General features: G+C 38.6%; 3 protein-coding genes, 1 non-coding gene and 1 pseudogene across 4 annotated transcripts; 4 read left to right on the top strand and 1 right to left on the bottom strand.

Annotated features, from left to right (window-relative positions):
* Positions 1-456: 456 nt before the first annotated feature.
* Positions 457-4,899, top strand: LOC141827599 (ribosome biogenesis protein BRX1 homolog 1-like). The gene is made up of 9 exons (XM_074714888.1): positions 457-545; positions 819-1,009; positions 1,099-1,240; positions 1,710-1,788; positions 1,872-1,996; positions 2,990-3,091; positions 4,109-4,177; positions 4,269-4,367; positions 4,531-4,899. The coding sequence occupies exons 2-9, from the start codon at positions 825-827 to the stop codon at positions 4,666-4,668; spliced, it is 939 nt and encodes a 312-aa protein (XP_074570989.1). The 5' UTR covers positions 457-545; positions 819-824; the 3' UTR covers positions 4,669-4,899.
* A 586-nt stretch (positions 4,900-5,485) lies between these two features.
* On the top strand, positions 5,486-7,843 carry LOC141826499 (putative trehalose-phosphate phosphatase 6). Its single transcript, XM_074713754.1, has 11 exons — positions 5,486-5,856; positions 5,946-6,086; positions 6,186-6,257; positions 6,360-6,458; positions 6,551-6,604; positions 6,733-6,834; positions 6,921-6,998; positions 7,092-7,161; positions 7,244-7,314; positions 7,394-7,486; positions 7,575-7,843. Exons 1-11 carry the CDS (start codon positions 5,581-5,583, stop codon positions 7,623-7,625), a joined length of 1,107 nt encoding a protein of 368 aa, XP_074569855.1. The 5' UTR covers positions 5,486-5,580; the 3' UTR covers positions 7,626-7,843.
* Positions 7,844-8,854: 1,011 nt separating this feature from the next.
* TRNAK-CUU (transfer RNA lysine (anticodon CUU)) lies at positions 8,855-8,927 on the top strand. Its single transcript has one exon. It is a non-coding gene; the product is annotated as a tRNA-Lys (tRNA).
* Positions 8,928-9,818: 891 nt separating this feature from the next.
* LOC141827073 (putative calcium-binding protein CML7) lies at positions 9,819-10,338 on the top strand (annotated as a pseudogene).
* A 2,337-nt stretch (positions 10,339-12,675) lies between these two features.
* On the bottom strand, positions 12,676-20,603 carry LOC141828242 (polyadenylation and cleavage factor homolog 4). The gene is made up of 7 exons (XM_074715632.1): positions 20,114-20,603; positions 19,669-19,770; positions 19,131-19,385; positions 16,706-16,822; positions 15,418-16,170; positions 13,350-14,324; positions 12,676-13,241 (listed from the first exon to the last, which is right to left on the bottom strand). The coding sequence occupies exons 1-7, from the start codon at positions 20,420-20,422 to the stop codon at positions 12,711-12,713; spliced, it is 3,042 nt and encodes a 1,013-aa protein (XP_074571733.1). The 5' UTR covers positions 20,423-20,603; the 3' UTR covers positions 12,676-12,710.
* Positions 20,604-21,198: the final 595 nt, after the last annotated feature.

Here is a 21,198-nt window from a genome sequence, read left to right as displayed (position 1 = left end):
GTCTATACTACACTCTTTGGACTCAATCATAAAGTATAAATTCTTTATCCTAATGGATGTAACATAGTGATAAAGCACTTAGAAAAATAAATACGCAAGAGGATCAAAGTTTGAATTCTTCTGCAATAAAGATGGAATTCGCCACCCTAGCAGCCCAACACGGTTAATCTTACGATCACCTGTGAGAAGATAAATCAAAAAATTACAATCAAAGTTTGAATTCCAATCCATATACATTGTATTCCGAATTTATTTGATAGGTGAACTATGCCGTTTAACTCTAAAATTAATTGGATAAAAGTATGAATATTTAAATTATAAAAAATAAAAAATAGAGATTTTCCCAATACATGGGCCATCCTAAATGTCAGCATCAACCCTTAAGTGGGCCGGGCCGCCTTATGCACTTTAAATTGGATTAGAGTTTTCCACAAAGCAAAAACCTATTCTCAACTTCTTCGCAGCTCCGCCCGGCAACGCTGCCGCCGCCTTCTCCTCCTCGGCGTGTCGGTCTCCTTCCCTAAGGATTTCTGTTTTAATCCCAGGTATATTGCGATCGCTGCAGTATTCTGCAGGATTGCCGTTTGGTCCCTTCGAAACCTAAATTTGGAGCTTATGCTGCTAGAATGTCCGTTTAGATTCTGAAAATTGTTTTTTTTTTCGCCAAACAGTTTCGTCTCGCCGGTTTTAACTTAATCTCCTCTCCTGTTCGATTTTCTGTCATTTTATTACGTTTGATGTGGTTTACATGCAAGTGGAGGCGTTCGCAATGAAGGGTCTTGTCTGATTTTTACGACTGTTTACCTTTTAAATTGTAGTAAAAAATGGGGAAGAAGCGAAAACACGAGGAGGCATCGAAAGCTCTGAAGGAGGAGGAAGTTGCTCAAGAGAGACCCAAGCGCACTCTTTTAGGATGGAAGGATGGTGAAGCTCCTAAGGAGGATAATTCTCCGACATTTAGAAACAAAGAGAAGGTCCTTGTCACTTGTTCCCGCCGAATAAATTACAGGTTGGTATCAGAGTGTGCCTTTTATGCTATTTTTTAAGGAAAATTTTGTTTTTGGTTTGTAGATTGAATTTAGTATGTTGGGGCTATAGGTACCGGCATTTGATGGTGAACATTGTTTCCCTCCTTCCACACTGCAAGAAAGAAAGCAAAATTGAGTCTAGAGCGAGCAAAGGAAGTACTCTGAATGAGTTGGTAGAGTTCTGGAATTGCTCTGGTTGCTTGTTCTTTGAGGTAAGAGCCACATATAAATAAGATAACTTCAAAATCCTTTATGAATTTTAGCTGTATAATAAATATAAATTGATAAGTTTCTTGTTAATATACCACTGATTCATTCAGAGAAGAGTTTAGGTGCATGGACGAAGTTGGCTAGATATGCGTCTACTATTATTTTTTAAATGATTACATTGTTATGATGTGAAGTTGCGGTGATCATTCTTTTGTATATAGCTTAGTAGCATACATTCAGAAAAAAGAATCGATAACAGTCTGAAACACAGTACTCTTCAGGTGTTCCTTCTAAGGCGAGTGCATATGAACATTTTCTAAGAGATAATGGATGCCTGTTCAATTTCCTTATATAATCTTTATCAGTACCTTAAGAATTAATGATGAGATGCATTTGTAAATTCTGATCGCAGTTCTATTTTTTGTGCTCTCATAATCTTATGTTTAATTGTTGCATTATAATGTATATCAGTGCAGGAAGCAAAAAGATCTTTATCTCTGGATGGTGAAGTCTCCTGGAGGACCTTCTGTGAAGTTCTTAGTTAATGCAGGTAAGCATTCTCCACACTGTCATACGGTATCAATTGAGTTTTTTTTTTTTATGAATCTTTGTGCACTTGTTTTGTTTGTAAAGTGCACACAATGGAAGAGCTAAAGCTTACTGGCAATCATCTAAAAGGATCACGCCCAATTTTGACATTTTCCTCAAATTTTGACAATGAACCTCGCTGGAAACTTGTGAAAGAAATTATTATGCAGGTTTGCCATTCTTTATGTGTCCTTGTCTCTTGACCAAGTTCTTTTCTGCAGCAATCAATTTTTACATTGTTTCTTATCCTTAGCACACATGAGAATTTCAGTGTGGATGATTAGAATACACTTGAAACATATGACAGAACAGTATATATATTGAATTATATGTTTCAAGCTCTATATATCTGAAATTGGCCATCTATTTCTTCTCACTCTTCATGTTCTTTTCAGCTAAGTGATGGTTGAAAAATAAAATTTCATCTACGAATCAATAATGGATTTATATTACTGAATTTCATGATTTTTGAATTTTTAGTGGTTTCTTTAACACTGGTGCCACAATCCTTTAAGATTGCATACTTGGGTGGAACAATTGGCATGGGGGTTGAAGGAGGTAAAAAGGAATTCTTTTAGCTAGGAATTGGAAAAAAAAAAAAAAGGGGGGGGGGGGGGGGGGGGGGGGGGGGGGAGGTCCTACCATTTTCTGCCCATTTCATTATGTTCAAAGTTTGATGAGGAAACGTGGGGTGGAAAGACAAGGAAGCTCTTGCCTAATGCAATGTTATCAGCCATGAATAATTTTTCTATTTTTTTTCATCACTACTCTCTCTCCTCCTCCCTGTCTAAGCAAGATAAATGGAATTTTTTTCCAACCCTTTCCTCTTCCTCAAAGTGATCACAACGTAAGACTGATATACAGTGACTTATTTAATAAGAATTGTATAGTTATGTGCAGTAAAGCTTCCTAGTAGAGCAATTGCAATGATTCACATTGCTTTGTGGCTTCAAGAGTTTTACCTTAATATTCTGTCTACAGCAATGAATACGTGCAATTACAATTTCTCCTTAAGGCTATAAAATCTTTTATATGTCAAACTTATTAGACATTGATCGTTTTATTGGTGAAGGTGATTCAATTTGTATGCCTTTTTTTTTTTATACTAAAGACTATATTGTTGTTGTATGGCAATACATTCATATCTTTTTCTTCATATGCAGATTTTTGGTACCCCGAAGGACCATAGAAAAGCTAAACCTTTTCATGATCACGTCTATGTGTTTTCAATTGTGGATGATCACATTTGGTTTCGGAATTACCAGGTGAGTTATCCTAAATAGTATAGTATCTTTACCTATTTATGTTCAAGTAACACAACATTCTGGATTCTGCGAGCATAGCAATACTATTTGTTTCTCTTTTAGTTTCTCCTGTTCGATATGAATGGCATTAGGCATCATACATTTTGACAACTGGCCTCTTAATGACTTTTTGCTATATCTTGATTCAATATTCATGATTGCTTCTTTACATGTGAATTTCACCATTTTTGGTGTTGACAATATTGAATACATAGAAGACCTTTCCTAATGGCTTAAGGTTTATGGTTAAGTGATTAACCAGGAAAATTTAATATGGTATTCTTAACCGACGTCCATTTCCATTCCTCCTATTGCAGGATTTTTTAAAATTATTATGTAAATGAATGTATTTATCCTAATTGTAAGAGTCTAAGCGTTTGGATAGTGGTCAGCTAGTCTTAACAAGAGGCCGATAATAAAATGTAAATCTTGTTTTTTTAATCACCATCTGTTATGCAAGTTTGCAAGCTTCCATGAATATGTTTTAGCAAAATTCGATATACAATTAGTTGTTTTGGATGGATTGCACTTGCATTCTTATCTTTGATGAATACATCAATGTGACTCCAAGAAATGAATCTTAAGGCGCAAAGTAGTTTTGTTAACTTAATAACGCAAGTTGCTGCATAGCATGATTTTAGTCAAATTTCAGTTTAGGCGGCAAGTCATTGTTGAATTTTTTAAATTATTTTTTATAATTGAAACTTATATACTAACACAATTAGCTGACCCTTGTCTCTAGCTGGAAACTATTGCTCATGGAGTGAAGACCCTGGTCCTTATTTTCCCGATCTTTCTGTTTTTCCTTTATTGTATACTTTTTTTCGTATGGTTTTTGACTTTATATGCTGTAGTTTATAGATCTAACGCATGGGACTTCTCATTTTAAGGGAACTAAGTGGCATTGAGTCGAGATATACCATCGAGAATTGCTTCATATTTTTCTGACATTCTGATACATTTTCCTTTGGGTTGCAGATACTGGTTCCTCACAATGAAACAAATAAGGTGGATCGAGGTGGTCTAGACAAAATGTCACTTGTAGAGGTACCCAATCTTCTTTCATGATTTTTCTTTCTCGAGCTGCAAACTCTGCATACTCTTTCTACAGGGATAACATGCAAACTACTATGCACAGGTTGGCCCAAGATTTTGTTTGAACACAATCAAGATATTTGGAGGAACTTTTGGCGGGCCGACCCTTTACGAAAATCCATATTACGTGTCACCAAACCAGGTAATCACAGTTCGAAACAATAACCTTTTGCTAGTTTTAGGAAGGTTAACTACCACGTTTCTGGATGATGTGCTGCAACTCCAGCTTCCACATCTAGATCATTAGAATTCTGCATTTACTGACTGCCTTTCTCTCCTGCTGACTCGCCTCATTCTGTAACTAGATCCGCGCGATGGCTAAGAGAAAGAAAGCTGGAAAGTACACCAAGAAACTCAAAGCCAAGATGAGGAGGAAGTTGCACGAAGAAGCGAATCCCTTGGAGCCTGATGAGTTTGCAGATCTTTGGAAGGAAGAGGAATGATAATGTTAGAGCTCAGAGAAGCTGCGAGGTTCATGATCGATCTATCAATCCATCGACTCTTGTCTTGATGTTATTTGGATTTTAGATCTAAATAGTGGCTTGTTTTCGTGCTACTACCTTATCTTCGAACTAAAATCTTGGCAATTGGCAAATATTGATCTTAAGTAGAGCAATGTAACAGTCTTAAGATTAGAATGTTTTGAGGATATAAGAGTTTACTTTACCAGTTTAGTCGTAAAATTATGATTGAGGCTTCTTGACTGTGAAATTGCAGTTAGCTCGTTAGCCCACAGTTGCAAGTTATTCGTTGACCGTTACTTCCGTTGGAGAATAGTATTAAAAAAAAATCTAAAAAACACATTAATTACTAACCAATTTAAAGAATTTAGAGATTTTCTAGACATTGAATTTAATTTTTCTAATAATTAAATGTTTGATGAATGGTTTTGGTGGTTTTAGAGAGGGGGGAGCGGGCTCCCGGGGTATAGGTGGGCCCCGCAGCGAATCCACCAACCGAAACGACGTGCTGCCGCCGACGTGACGCGACGTGCCGTCGAACGTGACGCTAGCAACCCGTCGCACGCCCATTCCGTGGGGCGGGACACGGACACCACGTGTCCGGTCCATCATGGGCCCCACCGCGGTCGCTACCTGGATCCAGCGCGCACACGCATCACCCTCCTAGTGCTAGCTGCTGCTCCGCCCGTCCGGCGGGCCCCGCGCTAACGTGTCGGGCCCCATGGAATCAGAGGAGCACACGCCTCCCCCTATTTAACGGCCCGACACCCTCCGCACCGTCCCAAATCCGAAACCAGAAGCAGAGTCCGGAGGTGGAAGAAGAAGAAGAGATCGATTTCACTCTGCTTTCCTCGATTCGACTCGATCCTCAGCCTTTCGATAGAGCTGGAGCAGATGACGAAGCAGAGTTTGATGCTGACGGAGGAGCACGCTTTCGCGGTGGTCGCCGCCGCTACCACGTTCCCTAACTTCCACTATCAGCCCACCACCGCCGCCATCCTCAGCTATCCCAGTTGCAAGAAAATGCGTTGCCAGATCGACCTCGGTGGCGGCGGGAAGCCCAGTTCGTGGATCGAGTTCATGGCCGCAGCAGCGTCTCCGACTCAGATCAAATCATCGGCGGCGGCGTTGACGGCCACTCTTTGTGGCAGAGACTACGAAAGATGGATGGTGAGTGTTACTGTTAGGGTTTATTGGATATGGGTTAAATCATCCGTGGATTTGATCTCGGGAGTTTGATTGGCGGAGTTTGCGCGCAGGAATCGCACCCGTCCGCATTGCACAACTTCGATGAGCTCGTGGACGCATCCAAGGGGAAGCAGATCGTGGTGTTCCTCGACTATGATGGCACTCTGTCTCCCATCGTCGACGACCCTGACCGCGCCTTCATGTCCGATGAGGTGAGCTTGTTGCCAGGAAAAGAAAAAAAAAATTGAATTGTTTAGGTTGGTAATTTGCTTTTCTAACTCTTGACCTGGTTAATTACTTGCTGCAACTAGATGAGGGAGGCCGTGAGAGATGTAGCAAGCCATTTCCCCACTGCTATCGTTAGTGGGAGGTGTAGAGAAAAGGTACGTTCCTGCCCTAGCACAAGAATTAGGCTGCTCCTGCAATCAAGTGTCTTCCATTGCTTTTAACACTTAAATTTTGTTGCTTGGGCTGTTCTGGATCAGCTCTCAAACTTTGTGAGATTATCAGAATTGTACTACGCTGGAAGCCATGGCATGGACATCAAAGGCCCCATTCTTGGACACAAGCACACGAAAGCTAAGGTGGCTTTCCTCTCTATTTTCTTGTGTTCACCGAGTACCTTTCTAACTTTTCTTTGAGGGAGGATCCTTATTTTATCTTCTTGGTGATACAGACAAAAGCTGTTCTGTTTCAGCCCGCCAGTGAATACCTTCCCATGATTGATGAGGTGAGCTTATTCATTCCCGGATCCTGGTTAAAAATTCTCCCTATTTTGTTCAAAGAGGAAAAGAAATATTTGTTTTACCGCAAGGCTAAGCGATAATTTGGTTGTTTCTACTCTCTCTCTCTTTCAAGGTCTACAAGAAGTTGGTCGAGACAACAAGTAGTGTTCCGGGATCACGAGTGGAGAACAATAAATTCTGCCTCTCCGTTCACTTCCGATGTGTCGAAGAGAAGGTAAATGTGTGATAAACCACTGCGACAATTGATTCTCCAGCAACTTTCTTACAAATTAATCTAGTTTTTTGCCATCTTAATCTCAGAAATGGAATTTACTATCTGACAAAGTCCGATCTGTTGTAAAGGATTACCCCAAACTGAGGCTTACTCATGGAAGAAAGGTTAACACATAAAAGTTGGCCACATTTCATTTCTGTGAATTGGAAATCCGCTGTTCCTTGTGTATGACTTTATGATTGCTCCTAAAACTTTAGGTTATGGAGATTCGACCGACAATTAAATGGGACAAGGGGAAGGCTCTTGAGTTCTTGTTAGAATCTCTCGGTATGCTTTTCTACCAAATACCATCTAAAATTATCTTCATCTGTGCTGCTCAGCTCATCATAATGGAAACATGATCATCCAGGATTAAATAACCGCAATGACGCATTGCCTTTGTACATTGGAGATGATCGTACTGATGAAGATGCTTTCAAGGTGCGTGTGATCGTGCATTTATCCTTATTTGTCGTCCAGCCAACAGAGAAACAATTACATCTGTTTTTCTTTTAACTAGGTGTTGCGTGATAGAGGACAGGGATTTGGCATTCTTGTCTCAAAGATTGCAAAGGAAACAAATGCTGCTTTTTCTCTCAGAGACCCAGCTGAGGTGAGCACAAACCTCCATCTTTAACTTGTGTGCCATTCTTTCCTCAATTCCAAGTTCATGAGTCACATGTTTGGGTTGTTGTCCATAGGTTTTGACGTTTCTGCGTCGTCTTGTGGAGTCAGAATCAATGGTGGAATAGTATCTGGAAATCATGAGTCTTTGTCGCCATGCTTATAGGAAACAAAAGAAGAACAAAGAACAGTTCCCTCCCTTTCTTTCATTTTTACTCTTTAAATTTTGTGGTATCGTCTCCCATTTGGGAGTTGGCATGAAACCATTATTTACTGGTTTTCCTGCCCCATTTATATATTTGTATGTAAAATTTATGATGGATTGTAAATTAAGCTGCCATGATAATCACTGTGTTCCTTTGCCAAGGAATTCGAGAGGTTGAAAAGTTAAAAACTTAAGAGGTTAGCAAGTAAGATTGTTTGGTGATACCTCCGAGAGACTAATCTCGCCTCTCTTATATCTTATATAGGGAGACTCAACAGATGTACTTCTTTAAAGAATATATCTCTTTGTAACTAGTGTCATGATAACCATTGCGTCATTTTATTTGGGAATTCGGGAGGTTGGGAAGTTGGATTGCTTGACAGTGATCGATAATGCTCGAGAAGCCAACAACTCGAGAGGTTGGCCGATCTAATCGACTTAGCTTGACTTGATCAGTCGAGACTGTTGACAAATCACGTGAAGTCTATGTTGACTAAGTCCTAGATCATGTCCAATGGTGGAGCCAGCTCGGGCTCTTTACCTAGGCTGATCCCAAGCTATGGGCCACGAACGTCAATTTTGATACTGTCACCCGGGCTAATCTTCCTCTTTTTTTTCTCCCACAGTAAATCGGAGTTTATATCCTTTCCAATGCCGTTGAGCCCCCGGGCTACAGTCTGAGCAGGCATGAATATGGCTTCGCCCGTGATCATGTCACATGATTTCTATGTTGATCAAGTCAAGGGATCTACTAAACTCTCTATTGACCAAGTCTAGGATCATTGAAAGACAAAATCTATCCAAAAATGAGAAGAACAATTTTTTTTTAACAAAAAAATCTTCAAAGGGAATATCTCGTTGAAAAATATTTTAAAAAAATAAATGCTTATGACTATTTTTTTACTTAGCCGGTTCGATAATGATAGAATAATTTTGGTCAAAATACAATTTATACAGTCTCTTATAATTTTCTAAGGTTCGAGAAACATAATATAATAATTTATTAAATAATTTAAATGTATATAACAGTTTGATCAATATTATTATGAAATATCCTTTTGAAAACAATTTGAATTCATAAATGTAAGGTTAAATTATCTAGATAGTTGTGTCTATTAAACTAGATCATTTTAATGAAAATAATGTTGAATTGCCCGTCTAGCTCAGTTGGTAGAGCGCAAGGCTCTTAACCTTGTGGTCGTGGGTTCGAGCCCCACGGTGGGCGTTTAGCTGTTTTTCCTAAAATAGGTAATATAGATTAACTGTTTTTGAATGAAACTCAAAAATGACTCATTGACATCCTTACTTAAACTCATTATTAATAGAGCAAGGCTGTATTCCATTCTCAAATGTTTTAAAGGATCCAAAAATAAATATGAAAAAAATTTAAATGATTTATATTTTTTCTTTACATTTTGAAAAAATATTTTAAATATGAAAAATCTTATTTAAATTGACATAGCTTTTTGAAATTCATCTCTAACTCCCAAGGCATAAGCCTCACTTATATAGTTCATAAGATCAATAAAATTGTCTCTGGGACATAGCTGAGTTGATTATGACAGAACAGAGTTGTAGAAAAGGGTAAAAATTTGAATCTCAGGTAATACTCTCTTCCATCGTGGCCAACTGTAATTCTTCAATTTATCTCTTCACAGAGGATCTTAGGACTGCTAGGGGGTGTTTGGTTAAGGGTAATCCATGATTACCTTGGTTATCCACCCAAGGTTATCAACTAAAACCCTGTTTGGTTTAGTTAATCGATGATTCCCTAGTAATGTTATATTCCTGACATGTCAGCCTACGTCAGCAAATCAGGGCATCTAACCCGGAATTGCAAAACCAAGAAAAATCGAGGTTATGCTGGATTCCGGGGTTATCGTAATTTCGTTTACCCCATTACCCCGAGCCGTCCGCGAAAATCGTCCGTGAGCCCGCCGTCCCGAGCGAAACCCGAAACCTAGCGAGGCCTCGTCTCCCTCGGCGGCGATTCCGTCCGAGGCCTTCCTCTTCGTCTCGACAACATTCTTCGAAGCCCTTCCTCTCCGCGAGGCCTTCCTCTTCGTCTCGAGCGACAACATTTGAAGCCCTTCCTCTCCGTCCCGAGCAAAAACATATGACATCGAAGGCCTTCAACCTGTTCGACACCGACGGCGATGGCGCTGGATCGCCGCATCGGAAGTCGGCATCCTGATGCGCTCCCTGGGCGGCAACCCCACCCAGGCCCAGCTCAAGGAGATCGCCGCCACCCAGGGCCTGACCGACGCCTTCGACTTCCCCCGCTTCCTCGATCCACGCGCAAGCATCCTCCGCCCCGAGCCCTTCGACCGCCAGCTCCGCGATGCCTTTCGCGTCCTCGACAAGGATTCCACCGGCAAAGTCTCCGTTGCTGACCTACGCCACGTCCTCACCAGCATCGGCGAGAAACTTGAGCCCGCTGAGTTTGATGAGTGGATCCGCGAGGTGGAGGTCGGCCCCGACGGTACTATCCAATACGAAGACTTCATTCTTCGCATGGTCGCCAGTGATCCTTTCCCTTTCCAGCGGCGTGCGAGCCAGGTACGTCGAGATCTTCGTTTTCGGATTCCATTCTTTTCATTTAGTTATGCGATCTGTTCGTTCTGCTTGGGATCTGATCATAATTGGACCTGTTTAGCTAGAGATCCAAAATTATAGCCCGCTCAAATCCTCAATTATGTTTAGGACTAGGATCTCCATTTTTTTTTTTTTTTTTGTGGTTACGGTCTGATCTGTATGCGTTTCGTAAAAATCCTACCGAGTGTCTGACGAAGATACATTTCAAATCAACTTTTTTTTTTCTTAGTGTCGTGATTTTTCAAAAAGATGGTTGTTTCTATACTTTTTCATAGAGGCTTCTTGAAATTCTTTGGAAGTTTAGTATTTTTGAGAAGAAAATAAATCTTTCCATACCAACATAGTTTCATGATTTGTACTTCATATATGAAATGATTTACTGATAAATTTATTTTCTTTTGCAAACTATATTCTCCCAGTGATACAACTAAATTACTAATTTACTTTAGTTGATTAATCAGCCTCTAATTATGCTTAAGCTGGAGTTAAATTGCTGTTGTTTTGTTACTAGTTGATTAAGTCATTCTGGAGCCAAATAATTAAGATGAACTGATTAGACTAGACGTTTATTAATTCTATTTATAAACTATAATTAATTCTATTTATAAACTATAAATTTAGATGATAAAGAAGATTAACAAATTATAACGAAAATATAAATTTTATATTACAAATGAAGCTCATCTTTCTTTTATTAAGTTATAATTTGATGTATAATTATGATTATGATTGTCCTATAATTAATAATTTAATTTTAAAAAAATTAAATATTAAATTAATTTAGTTGTAAAAAAATGATTATAATTGTACTAGGGGTAATATAGTAAATATTCAAGTAAGTAATGTATTAAAACCTTCAAACAAACAAGGTTTTGTCTCATTACCTAGGTTTAAACCAAACAGCATTGGTTATGTTTTATTCCCTATAACCTTGGTTATGTGATTACTTGGTAATCACATAACCAAGGTAATCACGAATGACCCTCAACCAAACGCACCCTAAATGTGGTCAACAAACTCGAACACTAAATATCCATCTCTTAGTAACATACCTAAGTATTAAGTGTGGTCAGCATATCCCCGAGCACTTTACCATTCAGCTACATTTCACTCAGGCTTGGAAAAGTCACTTAGGATCTGTCTCTCAATACTTAGCACTCATTCAATGACAACTCATTCGAATTCGGGAGATGCATCTTGAAACTAGGAATTCGTCAAACGATACTTAACTTTAACTCTTGATGGTCTAGCGGATATATATACATCATTCACATGGTGATCCTTCTCAACGGCTATCGCCTCTTGGTGCCCTAACCACCCCGCAAATAGACAATTTTGTCAGTGAAAATGTGGCATACAAATAGCAAATCTCTTCAATGACTATCTCCTAATTGCTTATAGATACATAACATCTCACATGGAGATTTTCTTCCACGATTTTCCCCTAACCGCTAGACCTGCCCACGAGCTGGGTCCTAATCGGATCTTACTTGGGCCCATAATTGGGTCAATGGATCGATTACTTGTTGATCCTGTTCGTCGGGCCTAAACTATAACTAGGCCAACTCTTACTGGGCCAATTATGATTCAGGGTTTATGAGGATTCAGCAGAGCAAACTTTTAGAGGTCATAACTGTAGATTCGGGTCGAGTATTAGAACTAGGTGTGGTTGATTGCTAATCAAAGTTCTTTTAGAGACCTCTATTTGACATAGGGTGAAACTCATACTGATCCATTTTCGAGCCTATCAGACATCGTTTAGTGCCTTTTCGGAGGCTCCGAATATTTTTTTTACTATTTATAATAATTTTTTATTTTTGAGTTTGAGAGTATTTTTGACTTTTATAAATTAGAATTTTATTTTGAATTTATTTAACGCATGTTTAAGAGTTTTAAGATAAGTTTTTATTAATGTTATTTATGCCAGCGTCGTTTCTTCTCCCAACATGAGTTTGATGGTTTATTTCTTGGTATTTTTCAATAGAATCAATAAGTTGTAGAAGATTATTTTTTATATTTATACGTAAATCAACGAATTCAATAATTTTCACTACGTCAAAGGTCCATTTAATCGACTGGTCGCTACTCCTTTCTGGTTGCGACCTACAATAGCCAGCATGGTCATGGTCGCGATGGATCTCTGGGAGGAGAGTGAACCTCCATGATGGCGGTACAAGGAGGGAAACTACAAAGGAATGGCTGACACAGGCAGTCGTGTGTCGCACAAGCAACATCGACGTCGACAAACTTAGTGTTCGTGAAATCTATACAGTAGTCTTTAAAGACATCAAGAAGCACACATAATCATCTAGAATCTAAAAAAAAAAAAAGGCAGCAATTCCATGCTCATTATCCTTCATTATTGATATAAACTATAATATAATGTCAAAATAAAACAAAAAAAAACTTACCTTTATGATTGTGCAGATTCATTAGACTCAGATCTGCACTTAGCATGGACAATAGGACCCAGTTGAGACCTATCTAATCCTTCAATATATCCATCTGGGGCATTCAAATACACAGCCCCTTTATACATCCATTCCTCTGTCTCATCACTGTAGAAATCCTCAAAGGGCTCCCCACACAATGCACAAACATTCTGATTTTCATCTGCAGGAACTGCCATCTCTTTGTCTTCCTTCTGCTCTGCAACTGACTCAACAGGAAGAAACCCAGGAATGACATCATTTCCCAGTATTTCTGCACCACTAAGCCATTCTTTTGCGCTCACAAACCACTTGCGAGAGGGCTTTTGTTTACGATTCCTTGATATCCGATTTTTAGTTACATGCCAATCCATGTGGCTACTATGGTCTTCTTGGCACTTGAAACGCAAACCACATGTTGTGCATTGTCTTGGAAGATCACCATACAAGGAATTGATTGCAGACTCATGCCTCACCTTCAGAAGTTCCAGATTAAACTCAACACCCAAAGAATCCTACAAAGTTACACTAAAGAGATGAAAAATGTAATATCATTTTCCAACAAAAAAGAAGTTGCTCATCCATAATAGGAGAAAAAGACGGTTACTAAGAGTTTGAAGTACCTGAGGTTGAGAATTTGAATTCAATGATATTAACCCCTGTGCCATGAGACTGTTGATAAGACCTGAAAATGCACTAGCAGGAGAACTTGACGTTGAGGAATTTATACTTTGAGATATAGGTCCTGCTTGAGACGAGGCAGGAGGTGGTCCAGGAGGCAAAGGAGGTAGAAGGCCACCCCTAGCATGTAAAGATGCATCAGCTGCACTATATGTTTTAGAAAATGGAAAAGCAGAAGCCTTAGCAACCCCATGTCCTAGTGTTGGTAACAACTTCAAGGGCTGGCCAACTGAGTGAGAAGAAGCATTAGCTTGGCCAGGTGAAAGAACGTTTAGGTATGTTCCTTGAGACTGTAGAGGTATAGGGAACCCCTTTTCCTTACCTTGCTGACTCAGATGGGGTACACCAGGAGGTTGGTAATGCAAAGTAAGCACCCTAAATGGATCTGAGTCCTTACTGCTAGCTAGGTCATATTGCCGTTGGGGCACAGATGAGTGAGATCCTTGAATCAGTGTTGGCCTATTAGGTTCTGGAACATCAAGTGAACTTCTGTTTGGACTTTGATTTTGCGATATAGGAAGCAAAGGCAGTGACTGTGATATATGACCAGAAGTCAAGACTGTTGGAGCAGGTGAATATGGGCGTTGGACTGAATGCCTATCAATGATAGAATTATCTATTTTAAAGGGATCGGCATGATCATTTGATGATCTAAGCATTGGAAATTCAATATCAGGCAAGGTGTCATTTGGAATAAGAAGTCTCTGACCACTCACTGGTGTCAGTCCCCTTGCTGCAAGAGGAAGCATTTCAGCAACCTTGCTTCGTGACCTTGGGCTCAGGTTCTGCTGTGAAGGTGGTGGCAACATGTAATTCAATTTCCCACCATCTCGAATATGGTTAGACTCCTGATAATGAGGCAGCATGTCCATCTGACTTATTGTAGCATCCCGAGATTTCACTAATCCAGGTTGGGACTGCAACAGACACAAACCCAAACCAGTCAACAAAACTTTGTGAATAAATAACGAGTGAAAAAACTGAAGGAGCATAGCGTTGCTATTAATTGTAGTGATCATAATGGCAAGAAATTAAATATTGAAGGTTTATCAGTTGGAAGTAGTGTCTCGATCTGCATAAGCATTTGTAGATTTCACTAGTCCATGTTGGAACTGCAATAGATACAAACCCAACATAGTCAATTAAAATACTTAAATTCATTCTCAACAATAACTAGTGAAAAAAGTAAAGGAGCATAGCATCTATTAGTAACCATAAAAATGACAAGAAATTTAGATATTTCAAGGTTTATCAGTTGGAATCATCAGTGTCTCAATCTGCACAAGTTATTGTAGAAATTTAAATAAACTATTTCCGTTTGTTCCTGAACAATATAGTACAGGAAACAAGAGGCAATTAGAAATTGCCCAAGCATCTTCTACCTTAATAGACAGAATACTTGAAGGTATAGAAATTTTCAAACAGATCAATTCTGAATCACAACCCAAGCAAATAAACCACAAGCTATACCTAAAAAAATGTGAACACCCTAATTAAAGAGTAGATTCTGATTAATCAACTGTTCATAGAGCAATTTCTATTTAGATAAAACCACATATCCAAATTTTCATCCATGCATCCACATTCTTGTGGAGCCAGATGCTAGGAATCCCTCCATGCTTTTGCCAATGTACATATGCATACTTCTGCCGCAAAGATTAAATGGGATGTAGGAGTGGATCGTAGCGGACATTTTCAAAGCAAGTTTTTCTGAAACACCATGTTTGGATTATGACAAACCAATCTGATAGGAGCTATGATCAGTAACTTGGTAGATCTAAGAGCGCGAATCCAAAATGCTTCAACCTAGGTTAACAATGGTAGACCAATCCTACATATAGATGTCAGCTAACTATTCTCCACTTATGTTTGGGGCAAATAATTTTCGCAAAACAATTACTGGGGTTAAGAATTAATACAAGATATATGACTTGGAATTAATCTTTCCAATAATCAATTGTACCAAGTACCAAAGGAAACAGAACAAAAAGGAAAGATCAAGGGTCATACCCCAATGGAAGCAATCCTATCATCATTATAAGAGGGATCATCAACACGAGGCAGCTGAGCATGGCCAGGCCAACTACGCCTTGAAAAATCTGATTCTAACAGTGCAGGATTAGGTTTTGAAAAGCTCTTTCTGATGCTAAAGCTTCCAGGAGTCTGCTCAAACGCTGGTAAGCTACTTCTCCTTCTTCGATCAGATAGAGTTGGACTCATATCCTCCCACACATACTCCTCTTCATCAGTGTTCTTCCATTTTCTCGCAGCTGCTTCACTTGCTATGTCATTCATATCAAGGTGCCGAACCTTTGGATACTTCTCAAGAGCAGATACTCTTCCTCTAGGATTTCCATATGCATCAATCAAGTCTCTAGGATTCTGTTTAACGTAGCCATTACTTAAGTTGTAAAGCCGGGGTTCTTCACTCGATGGTCTATTCCTATCCATCCAACTACTCATGTCACTGACTCTTCCTGAAGCATATCCACCAGAACGAGATGAAGAAGCCCTTCCACCAATCATCTTTGAAGCGTCATCATGGGATCTCAGAATAGGTGGTGATATGGGTCTTTTCAGACCAATTCTTGGAGGAGATCCAGGAAATGTTATTTTATTCTTCAAATGGGCAATTGATTCCCCTTCTGTATCAAGGTGATGGAGCGGCAATTCAGGTTGATCAAAATCATATTCACTGTGGCGTGCAATAGGTTTCTGTCCATAAACTTGTATACCAGTAGGAAGTCTTGTTTGTGGTATACCCTGCCAAAAGATTGAACCGTGATGAGTTCCTATCTATAGTAGAAAGGTTTACACAAGAGCACATGTTCAAGTACATTAAAAGAGTATACGAAAACGATGAGAATTCCAAATCTTAGAACTTTTAAGGACTACATTCAGATAAAAGACCACAAGCTCTTTAGGGATGACTATATTGAAAACCACAGTAGTCTTTATAGGCAACCACATTAGAATGTTTAAAGTTTACTCCATTAAACTACAGAACCTTCCTGTACTTATCCAGAAATGCATGTCCAAATTATCACTTCTCAAGACTCAGAGATTATTATTTGTTGTAGTTATTATATGGCTTCTGAAAGTTCACCTAGAGAGATCAATCAGATGACTTAGTAAAATCTATCAAGAAGAGAGATAAAACATATGTTAAATAAAGATAATTGCTGAACTCTAATCTTCAATTTCACCAAAAATTAATCCATATTAAAATAGTAATATAACAAGTTTCCCCTTTAATAGACTTAGAACAAATAAGGATAATGTAGGAGGTGAACCACACATGAAATTTTTGAGTTGCCCCAGACCATCCATCAGAATTTTCTGAAACACGCCGTTCCAAGTGTTCAACTTGAAGATCAGAAACCTGTGTACTGTTACTTGTGTCCACTGCATGTATCTGTATTGTGACAAAAATCAGTTGAAGGAAATAATGAACAAAAAAAATTCAAATAATATCAACACAAAAAAAACTGAGGGATAAAAAAACAATCTAATTTCTTTAGTGATAATATAACTTCTAGATCAAGTGACCAAAAGGGGATGATTTACCAATTATCTAACTTTTTCCGATGATCTCAAAGAGATATATTTATAGGATAGTTCAATGATACATGTCTAGTGCATCCTTATGCAGTATTATGGTGAACTATGGTCAACACCTCATTTTTAGGCTGTTTTGCCTATAGGGTTTCTGCTATTGCTTCCTTATCCCGATATAATTTGTGAAAATTCGTATTAGTTGCTTCCAACAGATCTTCAAACTCAGTTATCTTGGATGTGATTTATATGGAGTTGCATCCAAGTATTAGGCAAGTAATTTCATAAGGATTATTCTCCAAAATGAATTCCTTACATTCTGCAGTTTCCTAAAGAAGTGCTGAACGCACCTTTAAATGATGAAATATTGTGAGCATTACATCAATGGCAAGTAATTTCACAAGGATTGTTGTCCAAGACAAATTTTTTATATTATGCAGTTTCCTAAAAAAGTGTTAAACGCACCTTTAAATGCTGAAATGCTGTGACCATTACAATGCTAGTTCCGATTGGTTAGGGCATTGTGGCTTGAATGATACCAATGTAAGAATAAGAAATGAGTTATTTCTTTTGAATCATTCACACAAAGTTAACTATTAAACAGGAAATAATTTATGGAGTAAAATATACCGGTGTAATCAAAATCATGCAATTGGAAAAAGTACATGGGTGATAAAAATTGTGAGGTTTATTATTAGAATCACACAATTTGATTTGAATCAGGCACTAAACCATTCAAAACAAATGGATGAATCAAAGTGGGTTGAAAAACAGTTTAATGTGATACGAACTTGACAGATCCACAAGTCACATACAGTGTAAAAACCAGGACATAAACTCGTCTATAATAGAAAAAATCACTCCCATAGTTTTCTAGGGTTAAAAGATTCACTTTGTTGCTTGCTATTATTCAACACAGTGCTTCATAACTCTTCATCTCTTCGACCACCAATCTTCCAGGCTTCTTTGAACATCTTTGACTCTTCAAGAAAGTTCAGCATCACACATACCTCAGACCTCATCCTCAACGTCAGCAACCTAAGCCAAAGAGCGAGCATGTTCTCTATCAAGCATAAGGATGCCAACGGGTACACAATTCCAAGGGTACCCTATCCATTCAAGTTGGCTTCAAGTACCCAGTTACACCACTTGAAATTTTGATTTGGGTCAAGTTCAGGTTTACTTGAAATTGTAGCTATCGGTGGGTATTCACATATTTCACCCATTTAAGTCCAGTACCCACAGGTCCAAATAACTGCTTATCGTATGTAATTAAACCAATTCGGGAAGCGGATATTTAGTCAGGTAGGATAGGGTATTACACGAAAATGCAGTTACTAAACCCACTGTCATCGCCTGGTTGTGCCTGCCTCTATAAAGACTAAAGAAAATTTAATCCATGACCTACTAACCTTCCTTAGTTGAGCACGTAATCAAGGCATCAACATGGTGGCACATGCAAAAGCTACCAAGTGCACAGGTGAGTGCTTCCAAATTACTATTTTATCTTTGGTATGGTTTATTGAGTTTTAAAAATCAGTGATTGTCAAGGTTGTTGAGATCAAAACCCGATGTAGGAATGGTTAACAAACATAAAATTTGTGGGATCCAAATCCAGATCCTAGTTGGAAACTAGACCATTTAGGCCAGTCTAGTTTGTAAGATCATAAGATCCTGAAATCCATATCACAATATTGACTATCATAATGTGATACATACATGTCTTTATGTTACTTTTTTCATATATTTCAGAAGATAATTACAAGTTTGATAATATTAGACTAGCAATAGGTCTTTAGTTCTTTTACACTTTACACTATAATATCAGTGACAATGTACTTTATTAAATAGGATATTCAACACATCATTAATACAGCAGAAGTATTTTTTATTTATTTATATTTTTGGATGAAATTTATGATTCACAATTCAATATGATTCAGGATCACAAAATCACCAAAACAATGATTCACGACAATTATGGACCTCAATTAGACAACATTGAGGTGTACCTAGACAAGGGCATTCACATGATAAGATGCATAACAAAAAGAGTAAAAGCACTCCTCTAAGTGATAAAATGAACAATGTACTTAATATAAAACCACTTGAGCCAGCAACTACAAATGAGGACATGGATAGAAATGTAACTAGGTAATTAATCTTACAGCAGATTGTTGTCGTCGTGCTTCCAAGTACTTTGGATTTACATGAATACCATGAGAGGGACGAGGTGATGGGGATTTTGATGGCTTGTTGCTTATGATTGTTGATGTTCTTCGACTGTCGGATGGAGAAAACTGGAGCTCATCCTCTATTTTCTGAAGTACAGAAGATGGGAAGACTTGTGACCAGGTCCCAAAAAGGTGGCGCATAGAAGGATGCTGATTAGGATCAACTTGCTTGTATGCAACACAAAACACCTTCAATAAAAATATAAATCCACTTTAAATTAAAATGGCATTCCTGTTTCTGATCATCATTTGATATAAGCAAGCAATAGCTAGGTTTGACAGGATAGTTTAGAAGAAAACACATATCAAAAGGGCCTTCTGCACAGAATCAGTAGGCACAAGCACATCAATGCTTTCTCTTACACGTGAAAAATGGTTTATTGTCCAACTATGGTTTTCATTACAAATTATCACAAAATTAGATAAAAATAGTGGTCAAGGAGCAAGAATGTGAATTCACCATGATGCTCACCTTAGGAAGCCGTGTAGCAAAAATTTTCACGTAATCACCACCTATATTCTTCACAATACTATCAATAAGGTATAAGGAAGGTAATTTTTGCTCCCTCGGTACCTGCATGTAATGCCCAAGTATAAATCCCTTGGCAATTGAGCGTCTAAATGGTTATTATGGAACACAGTTGTAGACTTAAGTGAAACAGATAAACCAGGTACGATATGTCATGAAATATGAATACATGGCAAAAAAAAAAAAAAAAAGATGTCCAAGGATATGAAACATTCACTGATAATTTGTTTTAATAGTTGAGACAAGGTTACACTTCCCTTTTTATTATAACCAAAAATTTCCAGAAAGGACCATGTAAATGAACTACCAATGCATTCCACAATTACTTAGGCCTACAGTAGGACTTGTAAATTCAAAAAACAAATACAAAGTAGTGCAGAAACCACACCACAAGAACTCGAGTGCATATAGCGTCCGCGATCTCCTTGGCAAACTGAATTTTCTGCCCCGCAATCATTGTCAGTTCCGTGATGATGGGCTTCGAGTTGAAGGTAAGCTCCGACAGGACGTCCTCGTAGCATGGCACCACATCAGCTGCGGAAGGTGGCGAGGGCGGGTCCTCTCCAGTAGCTTCCATCAGCTCTTCCTGCCTCTCCCGGAGCAAGGCATGGAACCGCTCCATGATCGGGGGCGCCGACGCAGCAGGCCGAGGAGGACGGTCCCCCGCGGCTCTAAGATCGCGTGCGTAGTCCTCCATGTCGAACGCCGGAGGCCCTCCCGCTGCCGCTTCTCTTCGCTCGCAGGTGGAATTTCAAGGGCAACGGTTAGGGTTTGGATTGGGATAAGCCACCGCGGGAAAAGGAAAAGGACATGGAACTCGAGAAACGAACGGATTCATCCTCCGGTGTGATCCTCCGGTTAGGGTTTGGATCGGGATAAACCATTCGAGGGAGACGCACGTACCTGATGAGTTAAATTGTGCCTTCTTAAATTCTTTCGCCAACGCCTCATTTTACTCACTTTCTTACCCAACCCCGGGTATTGGCTAGATGATGTAGGACCACTATGAACCGGCTTTACTGATGGAGATTAACAAAGCGTTGAAATGTGATTTTACGGCTGTACAGAAGAAGATGAGGGCGGTGTTGAGTCAAATCGGATTCTTTTGTTTTTCCACTTCAGGTCGGACCGGATTTTGAACGAATTTGATTCAATCCAATTATAGCAAAAAATAATTGGGCCATGTATTTAACTATATCAATTATCAAATTATATATCAATTTTTTAAAATACTTTTCTCTCTTCCACTTATTTGAATTAAACTGAAACCAAATAAAAAAATCATTAAAAAAATAGAGATAACTCGTGGCCATCATTGAAGAGGAAAAGAAGTAAGAATTTTAAATCAATTCTAGAGACATTTTTAATAAAGAATATATTTATATCAATATGGATATGCTTTTTTTCCAATTTTCTTTCCTTTATTTAGTAAACTACCCATATTTGAAATATTTATCAAGAAAAATATTCTGT

Source organism: Curcuma longa, chromosome 4 (assembly GCF_044706935.1).
Source record: "Curcuma longa cultivar G26 ecotype Majalengka, Jawa Barat chromosome 4, ITB_CL_G26_1.1, whole genome shotgun sequence".
NCBI lineage: Eukaryota > Viridiplantae > Streptophyta > Magnoliopsida > Zingiberales > Zingiberaceae > Curcuma > Curcuma longa.
The sequence above is the reverse complement of the archived record's forward strand: the minus strand, read 5'-3'. Positions and strand labels throughout refer to the sequence as shown.